The sequence below is a fragment of the Salvelinus alpinus genome, chromosome 6, assembly GCF_045679555.1.
Source record: "Salvelinus alpinus chromosome 6, SLU_Salpinus.1, whole genome shotgun sequence".
Taxonomy (NCBI): domain Eukaryota; kingdom Metazoa; phylum Chordata; class Actinopteri; order Salmoniformes; family Salmonidae; genus Salvelinus; species Salvelinus alpinus.
This window is the reverse complement of record NC_092091.1, coordinates 60,823,334-60,851,020: the sequence shown is the minus strand read 5'-3', so window position 1 is coordinate 60,851,020 and position 27,687 is coordinate 60,823,334. Positions and strand designations below refer to the sequence as shown.

The 27,687-nt window shown below is 43.9% G+C and overlaps 2 protein-coding genes across 3 annotated transcripts; both read right to left on the bottom strand.

The window, feature by feature from the left end:
• Window positions 1-1,132: 1,132 nt before the first annotated feature.
• Window positions 1,133-18,225, bottom strand: LOC139579076 (transmembrane protein 132D-like). Its single transcript, XM_071407312.1, has 12 exons — window positions 17,630-18,225; window positions 17,183-17,274; window positions 16,710-16,933; window positions 16,298-16,507; window positions 15,514-16,058; window positions 14,786-14,938; window positions 14,310-14,505; window positions 13,829-13,972; window positions 8,257-8,459; window positions 6,424-6,643; window positions 3,253-3,444; window positions 1,133-2,932 (listed from the first exon to the last, which is right to left on the bottom strand). The coding sequence occupies exons 2-12, from the start codon at window positions 17,262-17,264 to the stop codon at window positions 2,039-2,041; spliced, it is 3,063 nt and encodes a 1,020-aa protein (XP_071263413.1). The 5' UTR covers window positions 17,265-17,274; window positions 17,630-18,225; the 3' UTR covers window positions 1,133-2,038.
• Window positions 18,226-21,768: 3,543 nt separating this feature from the next.
• Window positions 21,769-26,601, bottom strand: LOC139579075 (T-cell surface glycoprotein CD5-like). Of its 2 annotated transcripts, none has more exons than XM_071407311.1 (6): window positions 26,459-26,601; window positions 23,635-24,054; window positions 23,234-23,341; window positions 22,669-22,719; window positions 22,371-22,439; window positions 21,769-22,046 (listed from the first exon to the last, which is right to left on the bottom strand). In XM_071407311.1, exons 1-6 carry the CDS (start codon window positions 26,568-26,570, stop codon window positions 21,967-21,969), a joined length of 840 nt encoding a protein of 279 aa, XP_071263412.1. In that variant the 5' UTR covers window positions 26,571-26,601; the 3' UTR covers window positions 21,769-21,966. The 2 variants fall into 2 exon arrangements, with proteins under 2 accessions (XP_071263412.1, XP_071263411.1); XM_071407310.1 differs by having other exon boundaries at window positions 23,225-23,341; window positions 26,459-26,600.
• Window positions 26,602-27,687: the final 1,086 nt, after the last annotated feature.

Below are 27,687 nucleotides of genomic sequence, written 5' to 3'. Positions count from 1 at the left end.
GGGTAACCCAGAATGAAGGGTTTGAAAGTGCATCTAAGTTTGACTGTGACCTCTCCAGCTTGCTGACAATTAAAGAGTGATTTATTTAACATTGACTTCAAGTGTCCCTGTGTTGAATTTCCACAACATTTAATATTAGGAATTTGAACTGATTGATAGTTTTGGTACTTAAGATTTGAGCAATTACATTTATTTTTGATACTTAAGTATATTTAAAACCAAATACTTTTAGACTTTTACTCAAGTAGTAATTTACTGGGTGACTTTTACTTGAGTCATTTTCTATTGAGGTATCTTTACTTTTACTCAAGTATGACAATTTAGTACTTTTTCCAACACTGATAGTATGCCGGCATGGAGTGGGTTCAGAGCCGCCTGAGAAAAGTGGGGTGGGGGGTGTTAAAACAAAAAAAGATCGGGGATTGGTGGGTTAAATCCTGGGATTCCCCCTGTGGTTCCAGAACAGTCCCCAGCAGCGGTTATGAAGGGAAACCCAAGGAAAAAGTAGTATAAAAAATTTAAAAAAGTGTCTAAGTGTCTACTCTTTCCAGAAGTTCCCCCCCCCCCCAGCACCACTGGTGTTCACAGGAAGGGGAACCTCAAATATGAAACCCTCATTAGTTGTCACAGTCCATCAATCATCAGTGTCAACACAACCACAGGCTCTACCTGGGATCAAACCTACAACTCCACACATTTGAGCCACTCCTTATTCACACTAGGGGGCAACATGGGAGTGGGAAATAGCACTGTTTGTGACCTCTACTGGTCAGGTCCATAGTCCAAGAAACACCTGGAGACTGAAGCTTGAGGCAGACGACCGGCATGGGGTCGAACTAGCTGGAGAAGACTGCCAGGAACCGAGTGCTCTGTGTCATTCAGCATCAATTGGAGGTAGCTGGATACATGACAGTTCTAGGCCAGCCATATAGGCCAGACCGCTCTCCTCCAGACACTTGGCTGGAGGTCTGGTCAGATCAGACAAATACCTCTAGGCACAATCACATCAGTATGCAAACACAAACTCTGGACGGATTGACTGATAAATTAGACCAGACAACAAAAAAAAAAGGTTGATCAAGTAATCAAACTTTTTCCTAATTAATCACTAAATCAAATACAAAAAGAAATATTTCATTGTTAGGAAATCATTTTAAATTCATTGACAACCTTTGCCAAGCAGGAGAATAACATGTTTCACATGAGTTATTCTATAATGTCTATTTACAAGTGAGTTTTCTGTTTGGTTGATTAGGAGATCAACCAGAAAACTAGAATGTGCAGGACTAGGGTTGCAAATTCCGGTAACTTGCCCTAAATTCCCAGTTCTTACAGAAATCCCAGTTGGAGAATATCTGGAATCAGGAGGGAATAAGCATGTGGGAATCCTTCAACTGGGAGTCATCCCGGCGGGGAATTTTGGGAAAATTACCAGGATTTTTCAACACCTATACTATTCCGTCAATAGGCCTAAGGGCTTGATTCAATCCATATCACCGAAGTTCAGCGCTACAGCATGCTTGAAATGTAAAGGTAATTTCCAATTGAGCTGACATATTCAGCGTTTACCGTATGTGAATTCAGTCTCTGCGAACATTGCCTTTAAAATTCAATTGTAATGTAGCGGTGAACTTCAGCGATACGGATTGCATTGAGCCCTAAATCGAAAAGATATGACGACAAATTGTACATGGATGAATGTGAAATAATACCAATACAATAAATATGGCAGATATGCACAGTCGTGTACGTGCATTGTTTCTGCACACATATTTGTTGGATAGTTAGTGTATGTGTGTGATAGACAAACATTCAGAAAGAAATAACTGAGAAAAAGACTAGCCTATACGAAGATGACCTTGTAAGACATTAAGATACATTGTTGGTGACACAGTGACAGGAATATATAGTCAATTGTCCTAAGAATGTTGATTTTATCAACAACCTTTCTCTCCTGAATAAAATGGCACCGTATTCCCTACATAGTACACTACTTTTGACCGGGGCTCTTAAAGGGATTGGGGTGCCAGATGCAGCCTTAATGGTCCATGCTTTGATCTGACTGCCCCTCGTTCTCTTCTGTAGTAGTCTCATGAAGTGATATTACCCGGGGGTATGATGTTATTTTCTCGTTCTTTTCTGCAACCTCCTTTGCCTCCTCCTCTTCTCCTTCCTCCCACTCTTCCTCCACCACTCCCTCCACCCCCTCCACGTTCATGTCCTTCCTCTTCCTCCTCTCCCTCAAAGCGCAGGGCAGACAATTCACCAGGAAGAGAAGTGCGGAGAGGCAGAGGAGGGAGAGAACTGCCCCGACACCCACCTCCAGCTCTTTATCCTCCAGTTTCTCCTCCTTCTCTCGCTCCACCCCGGGAGAGAAGTACACCGCGCTCTCTTCGTGATTCGGGGTCAACACCGCTCTCTCCAGGTCGTTCCTGGCGATCATCCCATCGCCGGCCTTGTCATAGTAGTCGTCACCGCTGACGGCAGTGACGTTCCCTATGATGATGTCATTGTCCGGGAAGTTGCTGTACTGAACATCCCTGTCAGATGACTCCATCAACATGTCCGAAATGTTGAGCAGCTCCAAGTTCGCCTCCTCGCTCCCCATTGGACGAAGGTCAGAGTCCAGATTCACCCTGATCCAACCAGATCCTTTAGCCAGCCTCCTGGTCCCGCTTCCTTCCTTCGGATTGGCTAGGTCCCCGTCGACGGAGTTCGCCATTGGCTTGCAGGTGGTGACCAGAAGTTCTGCTTTCAGTAAAGGCCCGCCCCCTTCTCCCTGGGCGATGACGCGCAGTGACGGGCCGGGCGTCACGGCGACCACGGTCTCTGCCAATGAGGAGAGGCGCAGGGCGAAGGTACCACGGCTGAAGGCGGAGAGCAACGTGGCGCTATCATCACTGAACTGGAGCCAGACACTGATGGACGCTTCCTGGTGGAGAGAGAGAGGGGGAGATAGAAGGACAATGGAGAGAGAGAAGGGGGGAGGGAAAGAGAGAGCGAGAGAGAAGCAGCAAGAGGGGGGAGGGAAGGGCAAGGGAGAGAGAAGGATGGGGGGAGGGAGAGAGAAGGAGGGGGGAGAAAGAGGCAGAGAGAGAGGGTGAGAGAGAGAAAGAGAAATGTTCAGTGTCATGCTATACTGAAGCACAAATGTCCTACCATTGAAGAAAAAAACGTCCCACTGAAGTTACTGTTATGTAAAACTAAAACGTTTTAGTGAAGTTAGTAGGTCAAGAAAAACACAGAACTCACCTGCCCATGGTTGTAGAGAATGTTGTATGCGGTCACTGTTGCTGTGACAACAGCAGGGTGGGCAGGGCTTGCATTGATTGACATACCGAGTCCTCCCACAACCTGCACTGAGAGGTCACCAGGGGTCACGGGTTCAGAGGTCACAATGACATCACAGCTACCCAGCACACCATCCCATTGGCTTGATATGACCTGAGAGACAAGAGAGGGGTGTCAATAAAGGTACTTGCTGTTTGTATCTTGTTCAAGTTTACTTTCCATAGGTAATAAATATATTTGAAATCTTACTCCTAGTCTAATGTGACCTACTCCCATTTGGTCAGATCTCATCTTTGGTAATGACCATCCTTCAACTAAAATTCACCATGCTATTCAAAATACAACATCATATTACTTGTTCGTATTATAAACTCAGCAAAAAAAGAAACGTCCCTTTTTCAGGACCCTGTCTTTCAAAGATAAATCGTTAAAATCGAAATAACTTCACAGATCTTTATTGTAAAGGGGTTAAACACTGTTTCCCATGCTTGTTCAATGAACCATAAACAATTCATGAACATGCACCTGTGGAACGGTCGTTAAGACACTAACAGCTTACAGACGGTAGAGAAATTAAGGTCACAGTTATGAAAACTTAGGACACTAAAGAGGCATTTCTACGGACTCTGAAAAACAACAAAAGAAAGATGCCCAGGGTCCCTGCTCAACTGTGTGAACGTGCCTTAGGCATGGTGCAAGGAGGCATGAGGACTGCAGATGTGGCCAGGGCAATACATTTCAATGTCCGTACTGTGAGACTGTAAGACAGCGCTACAGTGCAGACCACGTGTAACAACACCTGCACAGGATCGGTACATCCGAACATCACACCTGCAGGATGGCAACAGGTACAGGATGGCAACAACAACTGCCCGAGTTACACCAGGAACGCACAATCACTCCATCAGTGCTCAGACTGTCCGCAATAGGCTGAGAGAGGCTGGACTGAGGGCTTGTAGGCCTGTTGTAAGGCAGGTCCTCACCAGACATCACCGGCAACAACGTCGCCTATGGGCACAAACCCACGGTCGCTGGACCAGACAGGACTGGCAAAACACGCTCTTCACTGACGAGTCGCGGTTTTGTATCACCAAGGGTGATGGTCGGATTTGCATTTATCGTCGAAAGAATGAGCGTTACACCGAGGCCTGTACTCTGGAGCTGGATTGATTTGGAGGTGGAGGGTCCGTCATGGTCTAGGGCGGTGTGTCACAGCATTATCGGACTGAGCTTGTTGTCATTGCAGGTAATCTCAACGCTGTGCGTTACAGGGAAGACATCCTCCTCCCTCATGTGGTACCCTTCCTGCAGGCTCATCCTGACATGACCCTCCAGCATGACAATGCCACCAGCCATACTGCTCGTTCTGTGAGTGATTTCCTGCAAGACAGGAATGTCAGTGTTCTTATGTGTCGTGTCTTTAGCTATGCCGGATTAAGTGATATGACATGCTATTCTATAAAATTCTTTCTCTGTAATTAATATTACCTGATTGAGCTAATCGTGTAAATGTAATTAACTAGAAAGTCGGGGCACCACAAAAGAGTGTTTATAGAGCGGTTATCTTCCGAATAAACTCTTAAAGCAGTTAATATTAATCGTCACCTTATTTCAGTCTCATCTGAAAGTTGTAAATTCTTGGTTATCTTCACGAACCCTGGCTAACAAGTTGAATCAGCAATACAAAATTGGGTTTAATTATATATCTACTAAATACCTAACTAATCACACAGAATTACATATACACAGAATGAATCATACCTTGATTACAAATTATGTCATAAAGGAAAACGTCCTTAGCGGACGGAACAGAAATGACAGCTGGTTACACAAAGAAAAGGGGGTTGGGTTTGAGTGAAAGAGTGTGAAGACTTGAGGAACAAAGGGAGAAGCTATGTCTCTATCGGGCCGTAGGCAGCTACTCTATCGTAAATACAGAATGTTATGCATTCTAAATTACCGCCCATTTGGAAAAGGAAAATGCAATAAATATTTACTCTGAGCTGCGCTTCAATAGGTTGGCGGTAGATGGAAGGCCGTGTTGCCCAACAGAGTCCTTTGAAGAGTGTCTCTGGTGGTGAACGGGAAACGTTGTAGTGTCTTCGTTGTGTGGTAGACGGTATACTCTGTCTGTCCTCTCCTAGCCCACGTTTACAGCGGCCGCTGCTATCTCAACGGCTAGGAAGTATCACTTCTGTAGCGAATAAGAGTTCAAAGTTCATATCATTCGCATCCAAAGCTCACGCTGAGGTTGGCTTCGTTCTGTAGTTATTATCTGAATCCTTCTGACATTGGACCGTCGTTCTAATGTACCCAGAACAGGAGGTTACATTTTCGTCAAGGACTTATATAGTGGAGGGAGAGAAGGGTGTGTTTCATAGTTTATAACCCCTGTCTCTTCACAGGGGCGCGCCACTGATTGAGCAGAGCTCTAATCTTATGAAAACCCAATTCTCTCATTTGGAAGCTAAAATTACATTTAATCTTTTCACAAATAGTTTCATTTAAATTGCATTTAAATTGCACAACAATTCCATGTGAATCTGATAACTATAATGTGTAGACTTTCCCAGATACAGTTTATGTCGTCCTGTCATCAGTCATAATGTCTCAGATGCCAACCAAACTGACATCATATTCATTAAGTACCAACGCATATTTTCAACTGGTTCTGTTACCGAAATATGGTTCCTTTCCCTCCACTTGTTTGATGTTCCCAGACTCTCTATGTTTAACAAAGGCTATTCAAGAGTCCCTCAGTAGAGTCAAGAGAGAGGGAAGGGAGAAAGGTATTTATGGGGGGGTTCATAAACCTTACCCACAGGCCAACGTCATGACAGCCATGACCAGCGAAGAGCCCGGATCTACATGAGGAGATGCACTGCAGTACTTAATGCAGCTGGTGGCCACACCAGATACTGACTGTTACTTTTGATTTTGACCCCCCCTTTGTTCAGGTACACATTATTCCATTTATGTTACTCACATGTCTGTGGAACTTGTTCAGTTTATGTCTCAGTTGTTGAATCTTGTTATGTTCATACAAATATTTACACCTGTTAAGTTTGCTGAAAATAAACACAGTTGACAGTGAGAGGACGTTTCTTTTTTTGCTGAGTTTATGGTACTCACATGAACTGAAGTTTTCCCTGGGTGTAGACCAATCAGATTGCTCTGCTTGTCGAGGACCGCCACGCGAGGATTCCCTACCCTCAGCCAATTACGGACCAACTCTGTGGCATCCACAAACCAATCAGAGGAGCCCAGCAGGTAGGTCAGCTGACCCTGGCCACCCTGAGCACTGAACTGGGTCAGAACCTGAACCATGGACCTCTGATACACTGGTGAACAGCTGGGGAGCAGGGAAAGAAAGGGAGGGAGGAAGACAGAGGTATGAGAGAGGGGGGTATGAGAGGGGGTGGTGGGTAGAGAGAGAAGGATGGATGGATGAGGAGAGAGAGATATTATACACATCTGAATGTGGCATAGAAGCTGGGCAAAACCAGAAACGGAGACATCATAAGCTTAAATATGTTGAGGGTTGGGGTAAATTCCATTTCAATTCCAGTCAATTCACCAATTCACCAAACTCCAATTCAAATTCCAATTTTTCCTCATGAAAATTGTTGAAGATAATTGGAAATGGAATTTTGGTGTACTTTCTGAATTGACTGGAATTGAAATGGAATTGACCCCAAACCTGGTTGAGATGTGACAGCAAGTTATAATGTTTGTGTTTGAAATTTTGAGCATGTGCCATCTAGGAATAAAAGGTAGATAATGCAGAGAGCCTATATTAAGGCTCTGGGTTAGGGAATTAGTAGTCTCTTCTACCAGCTGTTTGCCTGTAGTGTTTGTATGGTGAATGACGCTTTTTGGCAGTAGACCTTGGGTTTCTGTCAAATCGCACCTTATTCCCTATATAGTGCACTACTTTTGACAAGGGTCCACATGGCTCTGGTCAAAAGTAGTGCACTATATTGGGAATAGCGTGCCAATTGGGACAGAACCATTCACTGTTCTACCAGACATTCCCAGTGGTGTAAAGCATCTAAGTAAAAATATTTTAAAGCACTACTTATGTCGTTTTTTGCGGTATCTGTACTTTTCTTTACCATTTATATTTTTGACTACTTTTATTTCACTACATTCCGAAAGAAAATGATGTACTTTTTACTCCATACATTTTCCCTGACACGCAAAAGTACTTGTTACATTTTGAATGCTTAGCAGGACAGAAAATGGTCCAATTCGCACACTTATCAAGAGAACATCCCTGGTCATCCCTACTGCCTCTGATCTGGCGGACTCACTAAACACAAATGCGTTGTTTTTAAATGATGTCTGAGTGTTGGTGTGACCCTGGCTATGCGTAAAAAATTAAAAATAAAATAAAATAAAAAGTGTGCTGTCTGGTTTACTTAATATAAGGAATTCTTTATTATTCGTACTTTTACTTTTGATACTTCAGTATATTTTAGCAATTACATTTACTTTGATACTTAAGTATATTTAAAAGCAAATACTTTTAGACTTTTACACTTGTCATTTTCTATTAAGGTATCTCTACTTTTACTCAAGTATGAAAATGGAGTACTTTTTCCACCACTGGACATTCCTGGTTTGGTGTTTCAACCTCCTGCTCTGTCTTGAGATAGATAAAGATGGATTAGGAAAGGATATTATGCTAAAAGGAGACCAGGAGGTGAACTGGGAACAGATTGCCAGACCATCATTGTAAAAAATAATTATTTCTTAATTGACTTGCCTAGATAAATAAAGGTTAAATAAAAATACATAAAAATGGGAGTTTCAACTGTTCCAATCCCCATCATTCTAACAACTGCTTTAGGAATCTTGATGTTAATGACATGGCATGACATTGTTTAATCCTGCTTTATGTCATTCCTGCTCAGTGTGTCTTCATCTTTCTCTAGACATACGCACGCACGCACAGGGACTCACCCGTTCTCCGTGTAGTGGTTCCAGCCATCGATGGCGCTCAGCTCGTTGTCGGACAGTGAGACGCGCAGTGGGACGACAGGAGCCCACACGGACAGACATAGGGAACCACTGAGCGTGCCCAGGAGAAACTCCACCCCTACGCAGGTGCTGCCCACCCCTGATTCACTTCCGTCGACGAAGAGGGTTGAGCAATCGCTTGACACCTGTTGAATCACATCAGAGGTGATAAAGGGAGTGGAGGATTGTGTGTGCTTGTGTGTCAAATCAATCCAAACAAATTACATTTTATTTGTCACATGCTTAGTAAAACAACAGGTGTACACTAACAGTGAAACGCTTACGTACCGGCCCTTCCCAACAATGCAGAGAAAAATATTAAAATAATAACAAGAGGAATAAATACACAATAACTGTTTGAAATAATCATACTAACCGTACTATTTGTGCCATGTATTGAGTATATCGTATGCTTACTGGTCATAGTCTGGATATAGTTATTATGCCAAAAGTTCCTGGATGTCGTACTAAATTCGCCAAATATATAAAGTATAGATACTATTTCCGTACTTTAGGCCTCATAATGCAATTCTTCAGGAAGTGGGCGTGGTTTCCAGATTTTAAGAAAATGACAGAATATATGCAGTCGAAGTATAACGAGAGCGGATACAAATTCATTGCTTTAACTAATTATGACAAATGTTAAGAAAATGTTGAGCAATGTAATAAAGTAATGACTTTTCAAATAAGTTACCTTACATCTTAAATTGGAAACTGCCTAACCAGCTCTGCTAGGGCGAGTAAAATGGTCAGAGTGGTCTCATTGTGTCTGGAAACAGCTATTAGTCCAGCCAGCGTTAGCTTGGGTGCTTGGCAGCCGTTGTAAGGTCAGAACGCTCAAATCAACCCTACTCCTCGTCCTGAACGTTCAGTGTGCGCTCCGAGAGCGAAACGCTCTGAATTTATAAACAACGCTCTGAATTTACGAGCGCACTCTGGCATTCCGGATTGAATTTAAGAACACACCCAAAGCCGTAAAATGTCTAACTAGTCATTTGTTATGCTAACTAGCTAGCAAGAGGTTGCATAGCAACAGCATCAACTTCCGGTAGACGTGAGAAGAGCTAACTTAAACTCACCCCATTCCGTACAAATGTGCGTAACCGCGACATTCAAACGAGGCTACAAAGAAAACTAATGGGACTGTAGCTACTGTGTTGACTTCAAAATCGGGGGTGTGAACTAGGTTTCTATTCAAGCGTTGATCGACATGGTAATGGCTCTATAGTATTGGAGAAAAGTTTAAAAAACGGACCCTCCATTACATCTTGACGTGTCATGTCGTAACGTACAGCAGCATAAAGCAACTATTTCTGTCTTACAATCTCTCTCCACCAGGTGTAGCACTTCTCTCATCGTTTAAAAACAAGAAATGGACAGTGACGGGGGTAAGGGGGGGATATCTAGTCATTTTCTCGTCATCATTGCATTGCATCGTCATCATTGCATTCTCAAAGCCGCTGTTTACTTCTAAGATCACTTTAGCACCGCCCTTATAAACCCGATTCAAATTCGACACAAACCTTCAAATAGGTATGTAATGACACATTATATAAACTCTTTATAGTGTTTTATTTATATTTTAGAGGCGATAAGGTGATAAGTTGGACAGATCGAGTGAAAAAAGCAATTTTCCCATACGACATCTGTCCTTCTCACTATCACGCATTAGTTTCGCTTCCCCACCCGCCATTTTTTTAAAGACCCGACGGGGCTCATTGCCTGCTTGAATTATGCGGAAACGGGCAGTGTTTAGGTAATGTAATTGATTTTGTTGGAAAGGGGAGAAATTGTGCTTTACAATGGTATTGACATTACAGTTGATCTGGAAGTATTATGTTTTTGGGGCGCTAAAATAAGGGCAATTGTACGGACCAAGGCGATGTACGAGTTTACGTGAGTTTACGTTAGTACGCTCAACTGAAAGAATACTGTTCGTTTACAGTATACGAAAATTAACTTATAGTATTGTAACGACCCTGGGTTTATAAGCGCGGAAATCGACTCTGCCGTTTGAGCATGCTTTTGCGGCACAGTCGATAGCGCGCTGGACTTCGGGCTAGAAGGTCGAGGGTTCGAGACCTGCTCCCTGCTGTTTCACTACACTGGTGTCAGAAGTGATCGGACCTTGCATCCACGACAGTGCGTGTGCTTGGCTGGTGAGCTCGTTCCTGTAAGACGTAGAGTCGCAAGCTAGCGTGAAGACGCGCTCTTTGAAAGGAGGGAGTAGTGTAACGACCCTGGGTTTATAAGCGCGGAAATCGACTCTGCCGCTTGAGCATGCTTTTGCACTTCGGGCTAGAAGGTCGAGGGTTCGAGACCTGATCCCTGCTGTTTCATTACAGTATGTTAGTATGGGTATTCGAACACAGCTAATAAGTAACGATAACTTGGCTAAATACACATGGTACCAGTACCCAGTCGTAATTGAGGTAGATATGTACATATAGGTAGGGGTAGGCAAAAGGATAGATAATAAACATTAGCAGACACATATGTGATGAGTCAAAAGACAGTGCAAAAGTGGGGTCAATGCAGATAGTCCGGGTAGCTATTTGGTTAACTATTTAGCAGTCTTATTGGTTGGGGGTAGAAGCTGTTAAGGGTCCTGTTGGTTCCCGACTTGGTTCATCGGTACCACCTGCCGTGCAGTAGCAGAAAGAACAGTCTATGACTTGGGTGGCTGTAGTCTTTGAGAATTTCTGGGGCCTTCCTTTGACACCGCCTGGTATAGAGGTTCTGGATGGCCGGAAGCTCAGCCCCAGTGATGTACTGGGCTATACGCACTACCCTCTGTAGAGCCTTGCGGTGGGATACCAAGCAGTTACCATATAAAACGATGATGCAGCCAGTCAAGATACTCTCAATGTTGCAGCTATATAACTTTTAGAGGACCTGAGGCCCCATGCCAAATCTTTTCAGCCTCCTGAGGGTGAAGAGGCATTGTTGTGCCTTCTTCATGACTGTGTTGGTGTTCGTGGAACATGTTAATTCCTTAATGATGTGGACACAGAGGAACTTGAAGCTCTTGACCCGCTCCACTACAGCCCCGTCGATATGGATGGGTGCTTAGCCCTTCGTTTCCTGTATTCCACGATCAGCTCCTTTGTCTTGCTGACGTTGAGGGAAAGGTTGTTGTCCTGGCACTGTGCTGACCTCCCTATAAGTTGTCTCATCATCATCTGCAAACTTAACGATGGTGTTGGAGTCATGCGTGGCCATGTAGTCGTGCGTGAACAGGGAGTACAGGAGGGGACTAAGCACGCACCCCTGAGGGGCCCCTGTGTTGAGAGTCAGTGTGGCTGATGTGTTGTTATCTACCCGCACCACCTGGAGGTAGCCCGTCAGGAAGGCCAGGATCCAGTTGCAGAGGGAAGTTTTCAGTCCCAGGGTTCTGAGCTTAGTGATGAGCTTGGAGGGAATTATGTTGTTGAACGCTGAGCTGTAGTCAATGAACAGCATTCTCACATAGGTGTTCCTCTTATCCAGATGGGAAATGGCAGTGTGGAGTGCAAAAGAGATCGTGTTATCTGTGGATCTGTTGGGGCGGTATGTGAGTTGGAGTGGGTCCAGGGTATCACAGATGATGGTGCTGATATGAGCCATGACCAGCCTTTCAGTGTTGCATGGTTCAGTGTTGCTTGTCTCCAAGCGAGCATAGAAGGCATTTAGCTTGTCTGGTAGGCTTGTGTCACTGGGCAGCTCGCGGCGGGGTTCCCTTTGTAATCTGTGATAGTTTGCATGCCCTGCCACATCCAACAACCATCAGAGCCGGCATAGTAGGATTCGATCTTAGTCCTGTATTGATTCTTTGCCTGTTTGATGGCTCGTTGGAGATCATAGCAGGATTGTCCCGCTCCTTGAAAGCGGCAGCTCTAGTCTTTAGCTCAGAGCAGATATTGCCTGTAATCTATGGCTTCTGGTTGGGATATGTACGTACGGTTACTGTGGGGATGATGTCGTCGACTTGTCGATGCACTTGTTAATGAAGCCGGTGACTGATGTGGTAAACTCCTCAATGTTATCAAATGAATCCCGAAACATATTCCAGTCTCTGCTAGCAAAACAGTCCTGTAGCTTAGCATCCGCTTCAATGTCCCACTTCCGTAATGAGCGCGTCACTGGTACTTCCTGTTTGAGTTTTTGCTTGTAAACAGGAATCAGGAGCATAGCGTTATGGTCAGATTTGCCAAAGGGAGGGCGAGGGAGAGCCTTGTATGCGTTTCTGCGTGAGGAGTAAAGGTAAACAAGAGTTTTGTCGCCTCTAGTTGCACAGTGACATGCTGGTAAAAATGAGGTAAAACAGATTTTAGTTTCCGTGTATTAAAATCACCAGCAACGAGATGCGCCGCCTCTAGATGTGCATTTTCTTGTTTGCTTATGGCCCAATGCAGCTCGTTGAGTTCGATCTTAGTGCTAGCATCGGTTTGTGGTGGTAAATAAACAGCTAGGAAAAAATATAGATGTAAACTCTCTTGGTAAACAGCAGTGGTGGAAAAAGTACCTAATTGTCATACTTGAGTAAAAGTCAAGATACCTTAATAGAAAATGAAAAGAGAAAGTCACCCAGTAAAATCCTACTTATGTATATTTGAACAATTATATTTACTTTTGATACTTAAGTATATTTAAAACCAAATACTTTTAGACTTTTACTCAAGTATCAAAAGTAAAAGCATATATTTTTTACATTTATAGATAGCCAGGGGCACACTCCAACACTCAGACATCATTTACAAATGAAGCATGTGTTTAGTGAGTCCGCCAGATCAGAGGCAGTAGGGATGACCAGGGATGTTCTCTTGATAAGTGTGTGAATTAGAATATTTTCCTGTCCTGCAAAACATTTCAATTGTGACGAGTACTTTTGGCTGTCCGGAATGTAAGTAAAGTAAAAGTTGTCAAAAATAACTACTTAAGTAGTACTTTCAAGTATTTTTACTTAAGTACTTTACACCACTGGTAAAAAGTATGGTCTGCAGCTTATCATGAGGTATTCTAACTCAGGCAAGCAAAAACTCGAGATTTCCTTAACATTAGAGATCGCGCACTAGCTGTTGTTAACAAGAAAATACACACATCTTATTACAGTCGTTCAGGTCTCAAACGGAGCTCATCCAGTTCGTTCTCCAGTGATTTTACATTTGCCAATAGAACCGAGGGTAGAGGCGGTTTATCTGCTCGCCAACGTAGTCTCATCAGGATGCCGGCTCGTTTGCCTCTCTTGTTTGCCTCTCTCTTCCTCTTTTGAGTCCCAGGGATTATGGCTTGGTCCAGAGGTACCTGACGTCCAGAGGTGCCAACTGGCTGAAGTAGAAATTGTCATTCAAATCGAGGTTAGTGAATGCTGTTCTGTTGTCCAGAAGCTGTTTTCGTCATAGGAAATAATGGCGGTTAATATCAGCATAAAAATTGTTCAGGAACACGTAAAACGGCTGCTTTCCACTGCGGTGCCATCTTTTGTGTGTGAGTGTGTGTGTGTGCGTATACAGTATGTACAGTCGTGTCTGGTTACCTTGATGATATCATCATTGGACGACTGACACTTCACCGCCGCGGTGATATCAGACACCTTCCCATCATGCCCCACTGCCAGCACAATGACAGGAAGTGACACGGGCTCGCTGGTCAAGATGGCCGTGTTGATGATCATGCCACTCTGTGTGTTGATGACAACAAGTTCAGTTTATTGGCCATATTTAGGAATAAACATATTGAGCTTTTTAAGAAAGAAACAGTCCACCGAAACACTAAGGGACCGTAGATGTATGGAGATGTATTGTAGCTATCGCATTATCCATTATTCTACTGCATAGTACATACAGATTATGTAACAAGAAGAAGCAAATACACAGTGGGCCAATTTCCCTTACTAATAGTTCTGGACTAAGATGCATGGTTATTTTCCCTGACTAAGAGTTTTGGACTAAGAGGCATGTTCAATGGAGATTCTGTGTCCCGGGAAACTGGCCCTGATTTAATAAAGTTCTACCTACCTCAGTTATGGGAGAGATGCCCACAATCTCTCTGTCAGTGAAGGAGAAGCTGCTCACTACTCCGCCGTGTGGTGGCGGAGGGTTATTACGGTCTGAGTACTCCACCCACCAGCTGGCCGATACAGTCATGGCAACCCCGAAACTCCTTCGCAAGCCGTCCACTGACAGACAGGCAACCTGCTGCAGAGCAGCGGGACTGAGGGAGAGGAGGCGGGAGGACGGCGACAGGAGAAAACGGAGGGAAAGGGGTGAGGAGTGGGGATGAGAGTAAGGAGAAGAGTGGGGAGGATAAGAAAAGAGCGATTTGATGGAAATAATATTCAATAGAGTAATATTCTCTCACATATGTGGTATCACTTGCATGCAATTTTAATAACGTATCAAGTCACAAACCGGTTAAATTGAATAAGTTCCTTCACTGAGGTAATATTGTACCTGAGTAATATTGTACAGTAATATATATGATGAAGTAATACCTGTCGCTGTCCACGTGTCCCGCCAGTTTGTGGCAGATGATGGAGATGACGTCATGTTTGGAGCCCTGGGTTTTCTCCAGGTTCACAACCCAGAGATCAGAGTTCAGAGAGCGCTGGGCAACCAGAGACAAAAGGCCTTTCTTCACCTTCAGTCTGGAATAGATACATACAGATATAGCGTGACTTACTGTTTGTCGCTCTGAATAAGAGCATCTGGGAAATGACTAAAATGGAAATTAAGATCACTTTATTGTTCAACCAAAATTTGACTTCCGCTTTTAACCCAACCCCTCTGAAAGACACATACACACACATATGCAGGTTCTGGAGAGGAGCGGGGGGTTGTCACACTAGGCGCCCGGGGAGCTGTTGTTGTGGGGTGTTAAGTGGGCACAACAGCAGACAATGGCATCTAGGATTTGATACCAGCAACCATCCGGTTGCCAGCTCACTTCCTGACAGATTTTTCCTGTCGGACCCAGGATCGAAGTGGCAACCCTCCGGTTGCTGGCTCTCCTCTCTAACCGCTAAGCGATCTGCCGGCCCCAATGTACATGTACACATACTGCATACATACTATTCATACTATGAATACAGTATTTATCAGTGAAAGAGAAGAACCTGCACACTGCTGTGTTCCTATATGTGTTTAGGTCGTCATCAGGTGTCCCTTTTCAATTTGCTGGATTATCACTTACATCACAGAGCATCACGTAACAAAGACTTACCGGATAACAACAAACTCTGCACTGAAATTGGCCCTCAGGTTCACAGAAATCCCTATTGGCTGTCCCGTGCGGACCGGTCCCCTGCGATAGCGAATCAGCACGTTGGAATCCAACCTTAGCTCCTCCTCTTCCTGTCCATTGCAACAGTCTATTTCCTCTTTGGTCCTGTTGGCCTCTTTCCCCTTATTGTACTCCCTCAGAGTCACAGCTCCTATATAAATCAACTGTCTCTGAGACTGTGGAAATTTGTCTTCCACACACCTAGGGGGTGCTAGTTTGATGTTGGACGCTGTGCCGAACAATGAGTAGTATAACTGGATGTGGTCTCCGGTGTGGGCGGGGCTGTGTCTGAGGGCGCCTGGGATGGGGATGCCACCGGCTCCACCGACGACAACACCCTCGTGCCGTCGTCCCCGGTTACGGGTGCGGTGTCGGTGTGTGTGCCTGGCACGCTGGTTGGGGCCGAGGTAGGGCTGGCTGGTCTGCTCCGCCTCAAACCAGTCCTTAGGTAGGGCCAGGGTCACCACACACAGACCCAATGGAGGCTGGGAAGGAGAGAGGAGAAATGGATGAAGAGAGGGATTGGTGAGCGTTTGGTGTCAAACTTTATATAGAACAGAACATTTCAGTGTGTTGGCCAGTGTAACAAACACACAATACAACATATCCATCATTCAGAGTCCCGCTAGAGTTCCAAAGAAAACGTTTAGTCCGGTTTCAGTCTTTTGAATGGTCACAGGGGATGGTGGCTAAATATAGTGTGTGCCCGGACGCACGCACACACCTGTGTGATACACGAAGCCTTCTGCTCCTCGGTCTCTTTGAAGGCGTGGAGGGTGATACAGCTCCCTCTGCTGGTGTCCCCTCGTACATGGAACAACACCCGCACCCTGTACCTCTCCTTTCCTCCTTCATCCCTCTCTCGCTCCACGTGTTTAGAGAGGAGAGACGCAGACAGAGGAGGGGAGAGGGGGAGGATGGGCCCAGAGACCAGCTGAGGAGTGAGAGAAGGAGAGCGAGAGAGGGTTACACTGTTAGAGAGAGGGTTAGAGGAAGATCTCTGCGTTACATAGTATCTTTCAACTTCTTAGGACACAGGAATAATATAAAATCTTTGGAACTAATTCTCAAAATGTATAAGCAGAAATCTACAGCATTCTGCTGATTGTCAATGAGCACAATCCCAATTGATTTACCTGGCTGACAGAGTAAGGCCCGAATGAAGCCCGGACCCCCGCTTTGGAGGCATCCCCAGCCGGAGGCACCATGAGCAGGGACTGGGAGAAGGCGAAGGGGCTGGAGTTGGAGAACAGTGAGCCCAGATCAGCCTGCAACAGGGGCAGAGCGTGCCAGGGAGGGGGGACAACGATTTTGGCCGGGAGGGAGAGAGGGAGGGGAGGCTGGGCATGGGATGTGTGTACTGGTGGATGAGAGAAAGAGATCAACAGAAAAGGAGAGGAGGGAAATATTGATATGTTTGTATCTCTTCTCTTTGGTATATTTCACATTAATTTCACATCAATTGTTAGGCCTACACCTACTGTAAATCACAAATCTCAGCTATTTTAAACACATGAAAAAGGTAGCAACAACATTTTTGGTATGTATACACTCATAAAAAACGTATATCAATGCAATATATTTTTGGAAGAAAAATAACCTCACTCACCGACTGCTAGGAGCGAATAGAGCGCGAGTACCTTCACACCTTCTCTCCCCCACAATGCACTGGGGCAGCTGAGCTCACCCATCACTGCACCCCTGAAGGATCCCAAAAAACCACACAACCCCAAAAGTGTCACAGCACCCTTACAGCGCTGAGGCGTTGAGAGGTGTTGTGATGGTTCAGGTTCACACGCATGCAAAAAAATGCATCCTGGAGGAGGCTTACTTTGAGCATGCACCAAAAACTATCGTTCATAAACCAGCAGGTCCTACATCATCAATATCTTCATGAAATGGTAGGTCTGAAACGGTGTAGTGGTTGACAAAACAGTGTCCTACTACTACATGAACCACATATGAGCTGACAGCGCCTCATATAATTACAACTATCAAAACTGAAACGTGACATATGATATTTTACATAATTCTGTTATATAGTTATTGTCCCCACCTGGCTGTGCTTAGCAACAGAAGTCACCTGGCAGGTGTTGTCCTCTCATCGGGGGGTGATGACCCAGAAATAATATACCCTCTGATGCTTTCCTTCTCTTTTCTTTTTTTTCTTTCTCTTCACTCCCTTCTGGCTCTCTCTCTCTCTCTCTCTCTCTTCTCTTCTGCACCTGTGTCCAGGCTGAGTTTCTCTTTATTCCAATGCCACGTTCGTTCGCTTCTCTTTCATGTTCTGTTATTGCATGTTCAGGGCTTCAGCTCCTGTCGCTGTTCCAAAGTTTATTTTAAAGTGAAGTCTTCTTTAGTTGGTTGGTATCTGGTGGTTGTAACTGCAGAGAAGCTTATTCCAAGTCCAATGCAGAGAGATTCGAGATCATGAAAGCACTTTTTTATTCCGTTATTGTCCTTCCTCTTTTCTTGGCAGTTGAGAATTCTTTCCCTCTATTTTTGTTGTGGATCTCTTTGATCTTTAGGTCTTGTCGAGGTGATGCTCTCTCTTTTCCTCCCTCGCTCCCTCTCTCTCTCTGTGTGTGCCAGATTCACACAATACGGATTTATTCATTTGAAACGGTGAATAATCCCTCTCTCCCTCTACCGTATCCCTCCCCCTCCCTTCCCCTCTTCCTTCCTCTCCCCTCTTTCTTACCTACTCCCCCTTTCTCTGCTAGATTGATTCACCTTAAAGTTTTAGCTAAGCACTCCCCTTCCCCCAGTCTTTATCTCTCCATCCATCCCTCGCTCTCTCATCTCGGAGTGATTTCAACTCTGTCCAGCATCAGATGGTCTATGTATCTGCTGCATTAAGCCGCTCATGTTTAATAGTTGAATAATTTTGAGGCTTAATTCTGAATGCGGTGCATCAGGGGTTTAAACCACTCTCCTCTACACAGTCAGTCTCTTAAAGTAAATAAATCCCTTTCAACTTTTCTTTTTTTCCCAGCTAGTGGCCAGGCTGTTTTATATATTTTTATGTTCTCTCTCTCTCTCTCTCTGTGACATTAACACTTCCATACCCTGACTGTGTCCAAAATTATTTTCTGGTCAAAAGTAGTGCACTATGTAGGGAATAGGGTGCTATTTTGGATGCAGAACCCTGTGATGGGGTTTGCTACAGAACACAGATATGCCTCTTTCTCTCCCTCTATCTATCTCTCTATCCTTCTGTCATCAACACATCCAACTTATCCCTTGTTAACCCTCTGTATTTTCCTCTCACTATCCTATATGAACTCTCTCCCTCTCTGTTGATCCCTCCCTCCCTCCCTCCCTCCCTCCCTCCCTCCCTCCCTCCCTCCCTCCCTCCCTCCCTCCCTCCCTCCCTCCCTCCGTATTTCCTTTCATAATCATGGTTTGATTAAATGACAGATCTGTAAGTGAACCCGCTAAACCTTTCTCCCTGTGCCTGTCCCCCCACCTCTTCTCCTCTCCCCCTCGCTTTCCCCCAATCTCAATCTCCCTCACCACTCTCTCTCTCTCTCTCCCAACCCTCTCACTCCCCGCCAGTCTCTCCCCCACCATTCTCTCACTCTCTCTCCCCCACCACTCTCTCTCTTCCCCCCGCCACTCTCTACCCCACCATTCTCTCGCTCTCTCTCCCCCGCTACTCTCTCTCTCCCCCACCTCTCTCTCTCTCTAACTATGGTAGTACCAGCATTCCCCACCACCGTATAAACACCCACTACTCCATGTTTTCATGCGACTTCTCTGATTTCCCCCATAACAGTCATCTGACGGCAGCCATTACAGAACACAGATACTGTACACACAAACAAAACTGTAGGTGGGTGATGAATATTTGTCTAGAAATATGTTTAGATGAGAGGAGGATGGATCAAAACCAAAGAGGGAGAGAGGAGGATGACAAGATAGAGAGATATGGAGAGGACTCAGAGAGAGGCGCAATATTCATTTAATTCTGGGTAGTTTTGATCCCTCTCTCTGCACTTCTGTGCAGTGATACACCAGTAATACACCGACAGAAGGGGCTTAGGGACAATGCCTGCGCCCCAAATTGCACCCTATTCCCTACACAGTGCACTAAGTAGAGCACTATATAGGGAATAGGGTGACATTTGAGACGCGACCCATGTCCCCGACACGGACGGATTAGCGTAAAACCCATAGCATTACATTTCACAAAGCATTCTCATATTACTTGTAGGATCGGAGACACTACCAGTCGTCTTCCTGGATCCATCTCTTTCTCTCTTCTTCTTCATTCCACCTCCTTTCTTTTACCTGGCACCGTGGCATTATTCATTTACTGCACTGACTTCCTTTCTCTTTTTCTCTCCGTCTCTCTTGTCTTACCATTTTTTTTATCTTGGTCAAATCAAATCAATTTTTTTTTTGTCACGTACACATATTAGCAGATATTAAAGCGGGTGCAGCGAAACGTCTATGTTTCTAGCTCCGGCAGGGCAGTAAGTGTCTAACATTACAATAGGAATACACAAATAATCACACAAAAAAAGTCAAAACAAGAATTTAAGAAATATCAGAACGAGCAATATAAGATGAATGATGGTGAGGTGTTACTACATCCTAGTAACGTAATACTCTTTATTTACATGGACTGAACTTCACTGAGTACAGTCATTTCAGTGTGTGTGTGTGTGTGTGCTGCATGACATATCTGTGCGTGTATCTGTGAGTGAGAGAGCTATGTTAATATCTGTATGCCTGTTAATGCTCATCATGTGTGTTGTATTTTGTGAACTCACTCACTTAACGTGTCAAAGTGACTGGATTCACAGCAGGTTCACTTGATCATACTTTTGTCTTTCCATCCTCTCTCCTCTCTCTCTCCTCTCTCTCCCATATCCTCTCTCTCCTCTCCCTCTCTCTCCTCTCTCTCTCCTCTCCCCTCTCTCTCCCTCTCTCCCCTCGCTTATCACCCTCTCACTCCACATCTCTCCCTCTTTCTGAGATAATCTCTGTGTGTAATCTGTTGTCATCTGTCATTGTTCCTCTGACGGGACAGATTTAATCCTCTAGTCTAGCGTGACCTGACAGAGAGGAAGACACACAACTACACCCACACATTCTCGCTCACAGACACACATATTATGTCACACACTGCCCTGCATGCACTCACATGTACACACACACACACAATGTATAGTTAGTTGTCTTCCATGCTAAATGGTGTGTGTGTGTGTGTGTGTCAGAGAGACTCACGCACACCCACACACACCGTGACCCCACTCTCCAAGGGTGTCTCAGGGGGAGTGGGATATGCAAAATACATTCTATTTCACCACACACTCTACAGGTTACACTCTTGTATATATGTGAAACAGGATAGATATAAGCACCCCGTATTTGACCTTTTGACTGACTGACAGACAGACAGACAGACAGACAGACAGACAGACAGACAGACACACAGACACACACACACACACACAGACACACACACACACACACAGACACACACACACACACACAGACACACACACACACACACACACGCGCGCATGCACACGGAAGATTGACTGAGGCTGTTTGCCAAACAACGTTTTTCTACAATAAGATGCCGTCAGCACAATCTTCTCCACTTCCATTCCAGACAGAAAACATTCTTCTTTCATTCAACTCAAAAGAGACGTGAAAAGACACGGAGGAACAATCTCCTCCACCAACAACAGTCTTGTTTTGAGAAAATAAATGAGAAAAATGTAGACACGACAGCCAAATGAATAGAGGACAGGAAGACGGAGATGGGGGAAAAAGAGGGGGATTATGAAGAAAATAATGATGGATGGAGGAAGAAGAACACAAAAGGGTGACGGAGGTTGTTCGAGGATGAGAAGAGGGACAAAGGTGTACGATGCACATAAATTTAGAACGACGGAATGAAAGTGTGACAGAAATAACAGAAACAGGATGTTGGTGTCAAAGGCACAGGAAGCCACATCGTTGCATAAATCCGAAGTTTGTGTGCGGTGTGTGTGAAGCCACTCACTCATCACTTCCTTTGTCTCTACATAACCCAATTTACTTCTCTTTTTTTACCCCCCCCATTCTTTCTCACAATGTTATTTTCTCTCCCTCTTTCTTTTATCCTGCTTTTCATTGCCTTTCTTTCTCTCTCTCACTTACAACATCCTGTTCAGTTATCAGTATGAGGTCCAAACGTTTTATTCAACAACAAACTTTACTTTTTATTCAATAAAAGAGGTGAATGATTAAATTACATACAGAAACCCCCCAAAAAAGATATTATGTGCATAAAAAAATATTACATTTAGCATAAAAAAATATAATAAAATATAAAAAACACATGTACATTATTTTGTCATAGAGGATGGAGAACATGACTGATGATGATGATGATCACAAGTTATAAGAGTCATAATCACTGTTTCTGTTAGACGACGGCTCTCGGCTGGTGTTCACCGTCAGCCTCTCCAATCCTTGGAGAACGAGAGGGAACGTAACGCGTTAGGGTCCAATACCAACTTGAGACGGCTATGCGTGCGTCATTCGAAGTTTGTGTAAATCACACAATTCTCAGGTTAGGCTTCCGCCCATGTTAATGAAAGAATGGAGAGCGGAAGAGTGTGTTTGAGTGTTTGTGTGTTTGTGTGTGTGTGTGTGTGTGTGTGTGTGTGTGCGTGTGTGTGTGTGTGTGTGTGTGCTTGCGTGCGTGCGTGCGTGCGTGCGTGCTTGCGTGTGTGCGTGCGTGCGTGTGTGCTTGTGTGTTTGAGTGTTTGAATGTGTGTGTGTGAGTGCCTCACCAGGGTAGGAGTGTCTCTTGTCTGTGTTGTCGTTAAGTTGGAGTCCAGCCTTCCCTCTATGGTAGGAGACTGCGAGAGAGAGAGACAGAGACAGACAGATGTAGGAGGGGGAAAAGGTGGTTATGGATTACAACGCTTGCCAGGATGCTGTATTATTTGAGAGAGAACAACCGGAATCTGTGTGTGTGTAACATGAACTCATCAACTCAACGCATTATTCACCGATTCCACGTCTCTCCTACTTAGGCCTGCAACTTGGCCTGGTGGGTGTGCGTGTGTCTAGGAGTCATTGACTCACCACTTTGGCTCTGCGTAGGTCCGATCCACCGACTCTGTCTCTTGTCTGACACTGAATCACAGACATTAACATGTTGATTAAAGGTCATGTTATAATGTTATATTACCAACACACAACACCAAGATAACATGCCTCAATGAAGCAGTTGTGACAAAAAAACACTTGATCCATAACTGACTAAATATGAATAAAATAAATGCCACATGACACAATAACAATAACAACCCTGGTATCAATATCCTTTTCTTTTCTGAAATGACCTTATGACACATTATTTGATCAAACGCTATTGGATTGGTTCAAGTACTGTGGACTTTTTTCTTTAAGTACTTTATTGCAGTAATTGAAGTACTTTGCTGTCATCCTAAATGTGCGTTCATGTGTTTAGTGTTTAGATCTGGGTCCGTTACCACACAGCGTCTCAGAGTAGAAGTGCTGATCTAGGATCAGTTTGGCCTTTTAGATCATCATGAATACGAGTATATGGACAGGTCCTAGATCAGCGGTCCTACTCTGCGGCCCTTTGTGGATACAGGCCCAGGTCTCTGGGACTCACGTCTCTTACGGAGGGCCTTGAAGGAGGGCTGCCCGAAACGCACCATCAGCACCACCAGCACCAGAACACACAGCAGTCCAGTCACCACCTTATAGCCCACTAACTGATCTGGGACGACTGGAGTGGAGAGGAGATGAGATTCAAATTTAACCATGACTTTACTAGGCTGGTCCCAGATCTGTTTTTTTGTTGTTGCTGTCTTACCAACTCATATGATCATTTGGCAAGACAGCCTAAACATTGAAACCAAGCTATTGTTTTATAGCACCTTATAAAACATTTACAAAAATATATAAAAAGTGTACTTACAAAGATATTCACGAACTTGTATGCGTGTGTGGTATTTAAACCCACTGTCAGTCACTGAGAGGAATATATACAGAAAGGACGCACAAACATACAGGACTCACCTTCGCATTGGATCCTCAGTGTTGTACAGGAGTTATTGGTAACCCTTCCATCCCTATCGATCTGGTAACCCTCAGAGCTAGCAGGGATCTCAGTCAACTTTGCGGAGCCCTCGCAGCCCTTCCTCTCACACAACTCTGCCAGTTCAAGGCTAAGATTGGCCATACTGTTATAGCAGAGTGGTAAGGAATCGGACAAGAGGAGAGACAGGTGTATGTCCCCCTTACAGGACTTTATTTCCCAGTTGACCTTGACAACACCCAGCGCAGGTGGCGGAGACTCGGGTTTGGTCGGAGAGGAACAGGAAGTGGAGATATTACACACACAGGAAGTAGTGGGGGTAGCGGGGGGACCGGAGGTAGCAGGAGTGGAGTGGGATGGTGTGAGAGGCTGGGAGGTGGATGTCTTGTTTTCAATGTTTACTATGTGAGAGAGAGAGAGAGAGAGAGAGAGAGAGAGAGAGAGAGAGAGAGAGAGAGAGAGAGAGAGAGAGAGAGAGAAGCGTCATACCACGGAAACAACAGCAAAGAAAGTAAATTGGTATCTTGGAATCTATATTTACCAAAAAATATTTGATTTGATTTTTTAAAATCAATATTACATGTCATGCGGTAGTCACTAATCACAGAGGCAGTTTTTCAAAAGACTAACGGGCAATGTTTGGCCGCCTGCAGTGAGGACTAAAACTGGCCTGGATTAGACTAAACCCTCTCTAATCTATCAATTAATCCGACAAATTAAGGAAGCAGAAATGCTCACCCTCTACTGAGAGAGGAGGTCATAAGGGTAATTATCAGATCAATGGATGATATTCAAAGGTTTACCCCAGTTACTACTACTACTACGACTACTACTACTACTACTACTACTACTACAACAACAAATGGTATCCTATTCCTTATAGTGAACTACCTTTAAGCAGGGCCCATAGGGAACAGGGATGGGCAAAAATGACAAATGACAATAAAAAAAATACCATAAACATCAATGTATCAAAATAAACTACAAAATACTCGTGTTTTGAAAAAGTATTTCATTAAAATACATGTACTTTGTATTTTAAAATACAGAAATACATTTGCAAGTAGCCGGCATGAACAGCAAAAGCATTCTCAGTAACAGTTACAGAAATGTTTTACCTGACTGTGATCCTGTTGCCTAGTCACTCTACCTGTATGTACATACCTACAGTGCTTACGGAAAGTATTCAGACCCCTTGTCTTTTTCCACATTTTGTTACGTTACAGCCTTATTCTAAAATGGATTAAATAAATAAAAATCCTCATCAATCTAGACACAATACTCCATAATGACAAAGCGAAAACAGGTTTTTAGAAATGTTTGCAAATGTAAGGACTGGGACACTATTCAGGATCGAGGGAAAGATGAACGGATCAAAGAACAGAAAGATCCTTGATAAAAACCTGCTCCAGAGAGCTCAGGACCTCAGACTGGGGCGAAGGTTCATCTTCCAACAGGACAACGACCCTAAACACACAGCCAAGACAATGCAGGAGTGGTTCAGGACAAGTCTCTGAATGTCCTTGAGCGGCCCAGCCAAAGCCCAGACTTGATCCCGATTGAAGATCTATGGAGAGACCTGAAAATAGCTGTGCAGCAATGCTCCCCATCCAACCTGACAGAGCTTGAGAGGATCTTCAGGGAAGAATGTGAGAAACTCCCCAAATACAGGTGTGCCAAGCTTGTAGCGTCATACCCAAGAAGACTTGAGGCTGTAATCGCTGCCAAATGTTCTTCAACAAAGTACTGAGTAAAGGGTCTGAATACTTATGTAAATGTGATATTTGTGTGTAGATTGATGGGGGGGGGGATATTTTGAAGCCATTTTAGAATAAGGCTGTAACATAAAAACATTTGGAGAAAGTCAAGGGGTCTGAAAAGTTTCTGAATGCACTGTTTCTCAATTGCCTCGTACCACCTGCACACCGACTCGGTACTGGTACTCCCTGTATGTAGCCATGATATTTTTGACTTGTTATTGTTATTCATTATTCACTGTGTATTTATTCCTCGTGTCACTCTTTATATTTTTTATTTATATAATTTTTATCTTTAACTCTGAATTGTTGGAAAAGGACCCGTAAGAAAGCATTTCACTGTTAGTCTACACCTGTTGTTTACGAAGCGTGACAAATACACATTTATTTCTTTGAGTTGTTGTTGTTTATCTACTTAAGTTGAATGTACTGACTGTAAGTCACTCTGTATAAGACTGTCTGCTCAATTACCAAAATGTAAATAAATATGTGAAAATAACATACCAAAATTAACTGCAAAGTACACCTGGTATTATTATTGGCCTTGTTTTGGGTTGGACTTCATTAGAATAATACTCAGCATCCTTTGCAATTGTACAATTTTACATATACATTTATATGTAATTAATCTAGTAGATGCTCCTAGTACACCACAGTGCCATCAATCTTCTGATACCAACGCAGGGAGAAAGGAGGGCAAAAAATTGTGTACCGCTATAAATCAAATTGTACACAAAAGTATTTTGAAAATACAAATTACAGCTCTCGAAAGTATCTTGTTACAAAATACATTGGAGTTTAGCCCAGTGTAATACACATTTTAAAATACTCAGAAGTAATTGAAATACGTATTTCAAATACATGTAACAGAAATACTGCCAATCTCTGATAGGGAATAGGGAGTAATTTTGGCCGCAACAAATGACTACAATTCTGCTGCTTCAAGTTCAACTGTCATTGTCAGTATAGCATATCAGAACATGAGAACATTGTGTATCGTAATGGACTCACCGAAAAAACACGAGACTGTATTTAAATAAAGACTTACCAACATTCATTACACACATGGCCAGGATGATAAGTACTAGCCTTCCATCCATTCTGGAGATGAACAGGTTGAGAAAAACTGGGGAGAGAAGAAGAGAAGAGAGACAACGCATGCAAAAACGACAGAAAGACTGAAGAGAGAGGAAACGGTGCAGAAGTGTAAACTCGTCGCTCTCCTTTCTCCCCACCCTCTCTTTTTCTATCCATACAGCCTTCTCTTCATCTTTGGCGTTTGCTGCTTATCTGTCTGCAAGAGTTTCTGCAAACTTCCTCACTTCAAAGACAGTTACAAAAAGAGAGAGAGAAAAAGAAAAGAAAGAAGTGAAATGAAATGAAGATGAGTGGAGGATAAGTGGGAGGGAGAGGCGGAAAGAAACATTTTGAATCTTTCATATTTAAACATTTTGGTTGAGTCAATCATGAGCCTGATTTTCACACACCTTCCAACAGTGAAGTGTGTGTTTGTGTGCCTGTGTGTGTGTGTTCTCCAATAGGTCATGGTACACACCACTGCCAGGTACACCAGTTGTTCGCAGTAAGATCCCTATTATGAGTTTGATTCCTGTATAGGCCTCATCTACAGGTAACTACCAAAATGAAGGAAACACCAACGTAGGGGGTTAATAGGGTGTTGGGCCACCACGAGCCGGCAGAACAGATTCAACGCACCTTGGCATAGATTCTGTCTGGAACTGGAGGGATGCGACACCATCCTTAGACCATAAATTCCATCATTTGGTGTTTTGTTGATGGTGGTGGAAAATGGTGTCTCAGGCACCGCTCCAGAATCTCCCAGAAGTGTTCAATTGGGTTGAGACTGACTGACACACACACACACTTTCAACCCCCTACAGCATGCTTCTTTGAGACCCCTCTTTCAAAGTCACTGAGATCTATTCTTCTAGCCATGGTAGCCAAAATATTTGGGCAACTGGGCATTTTAATAAATGACGCTAAGCATGCTAGGATGTTAACCGCTGATAATACTCAGGAAGCAACCTGTGTGGAAGCACCTGCTTTCAATATTCTTTGTATCCCTCATTTACTCAAGTGTTTCCTTTAATTTGTCAGTTACCTGTACACTATGTATTAATTATTGCTTGGGAATTTAGAGAATTTAAGGGGATATTATACATTTGTTGTTAGTTTGTGGATATTGTTGTGTACAACCTTACTTTTTAACTGTAACTTCATACATAAACTGTGGATTAAAATGTCTGCTAAATGACC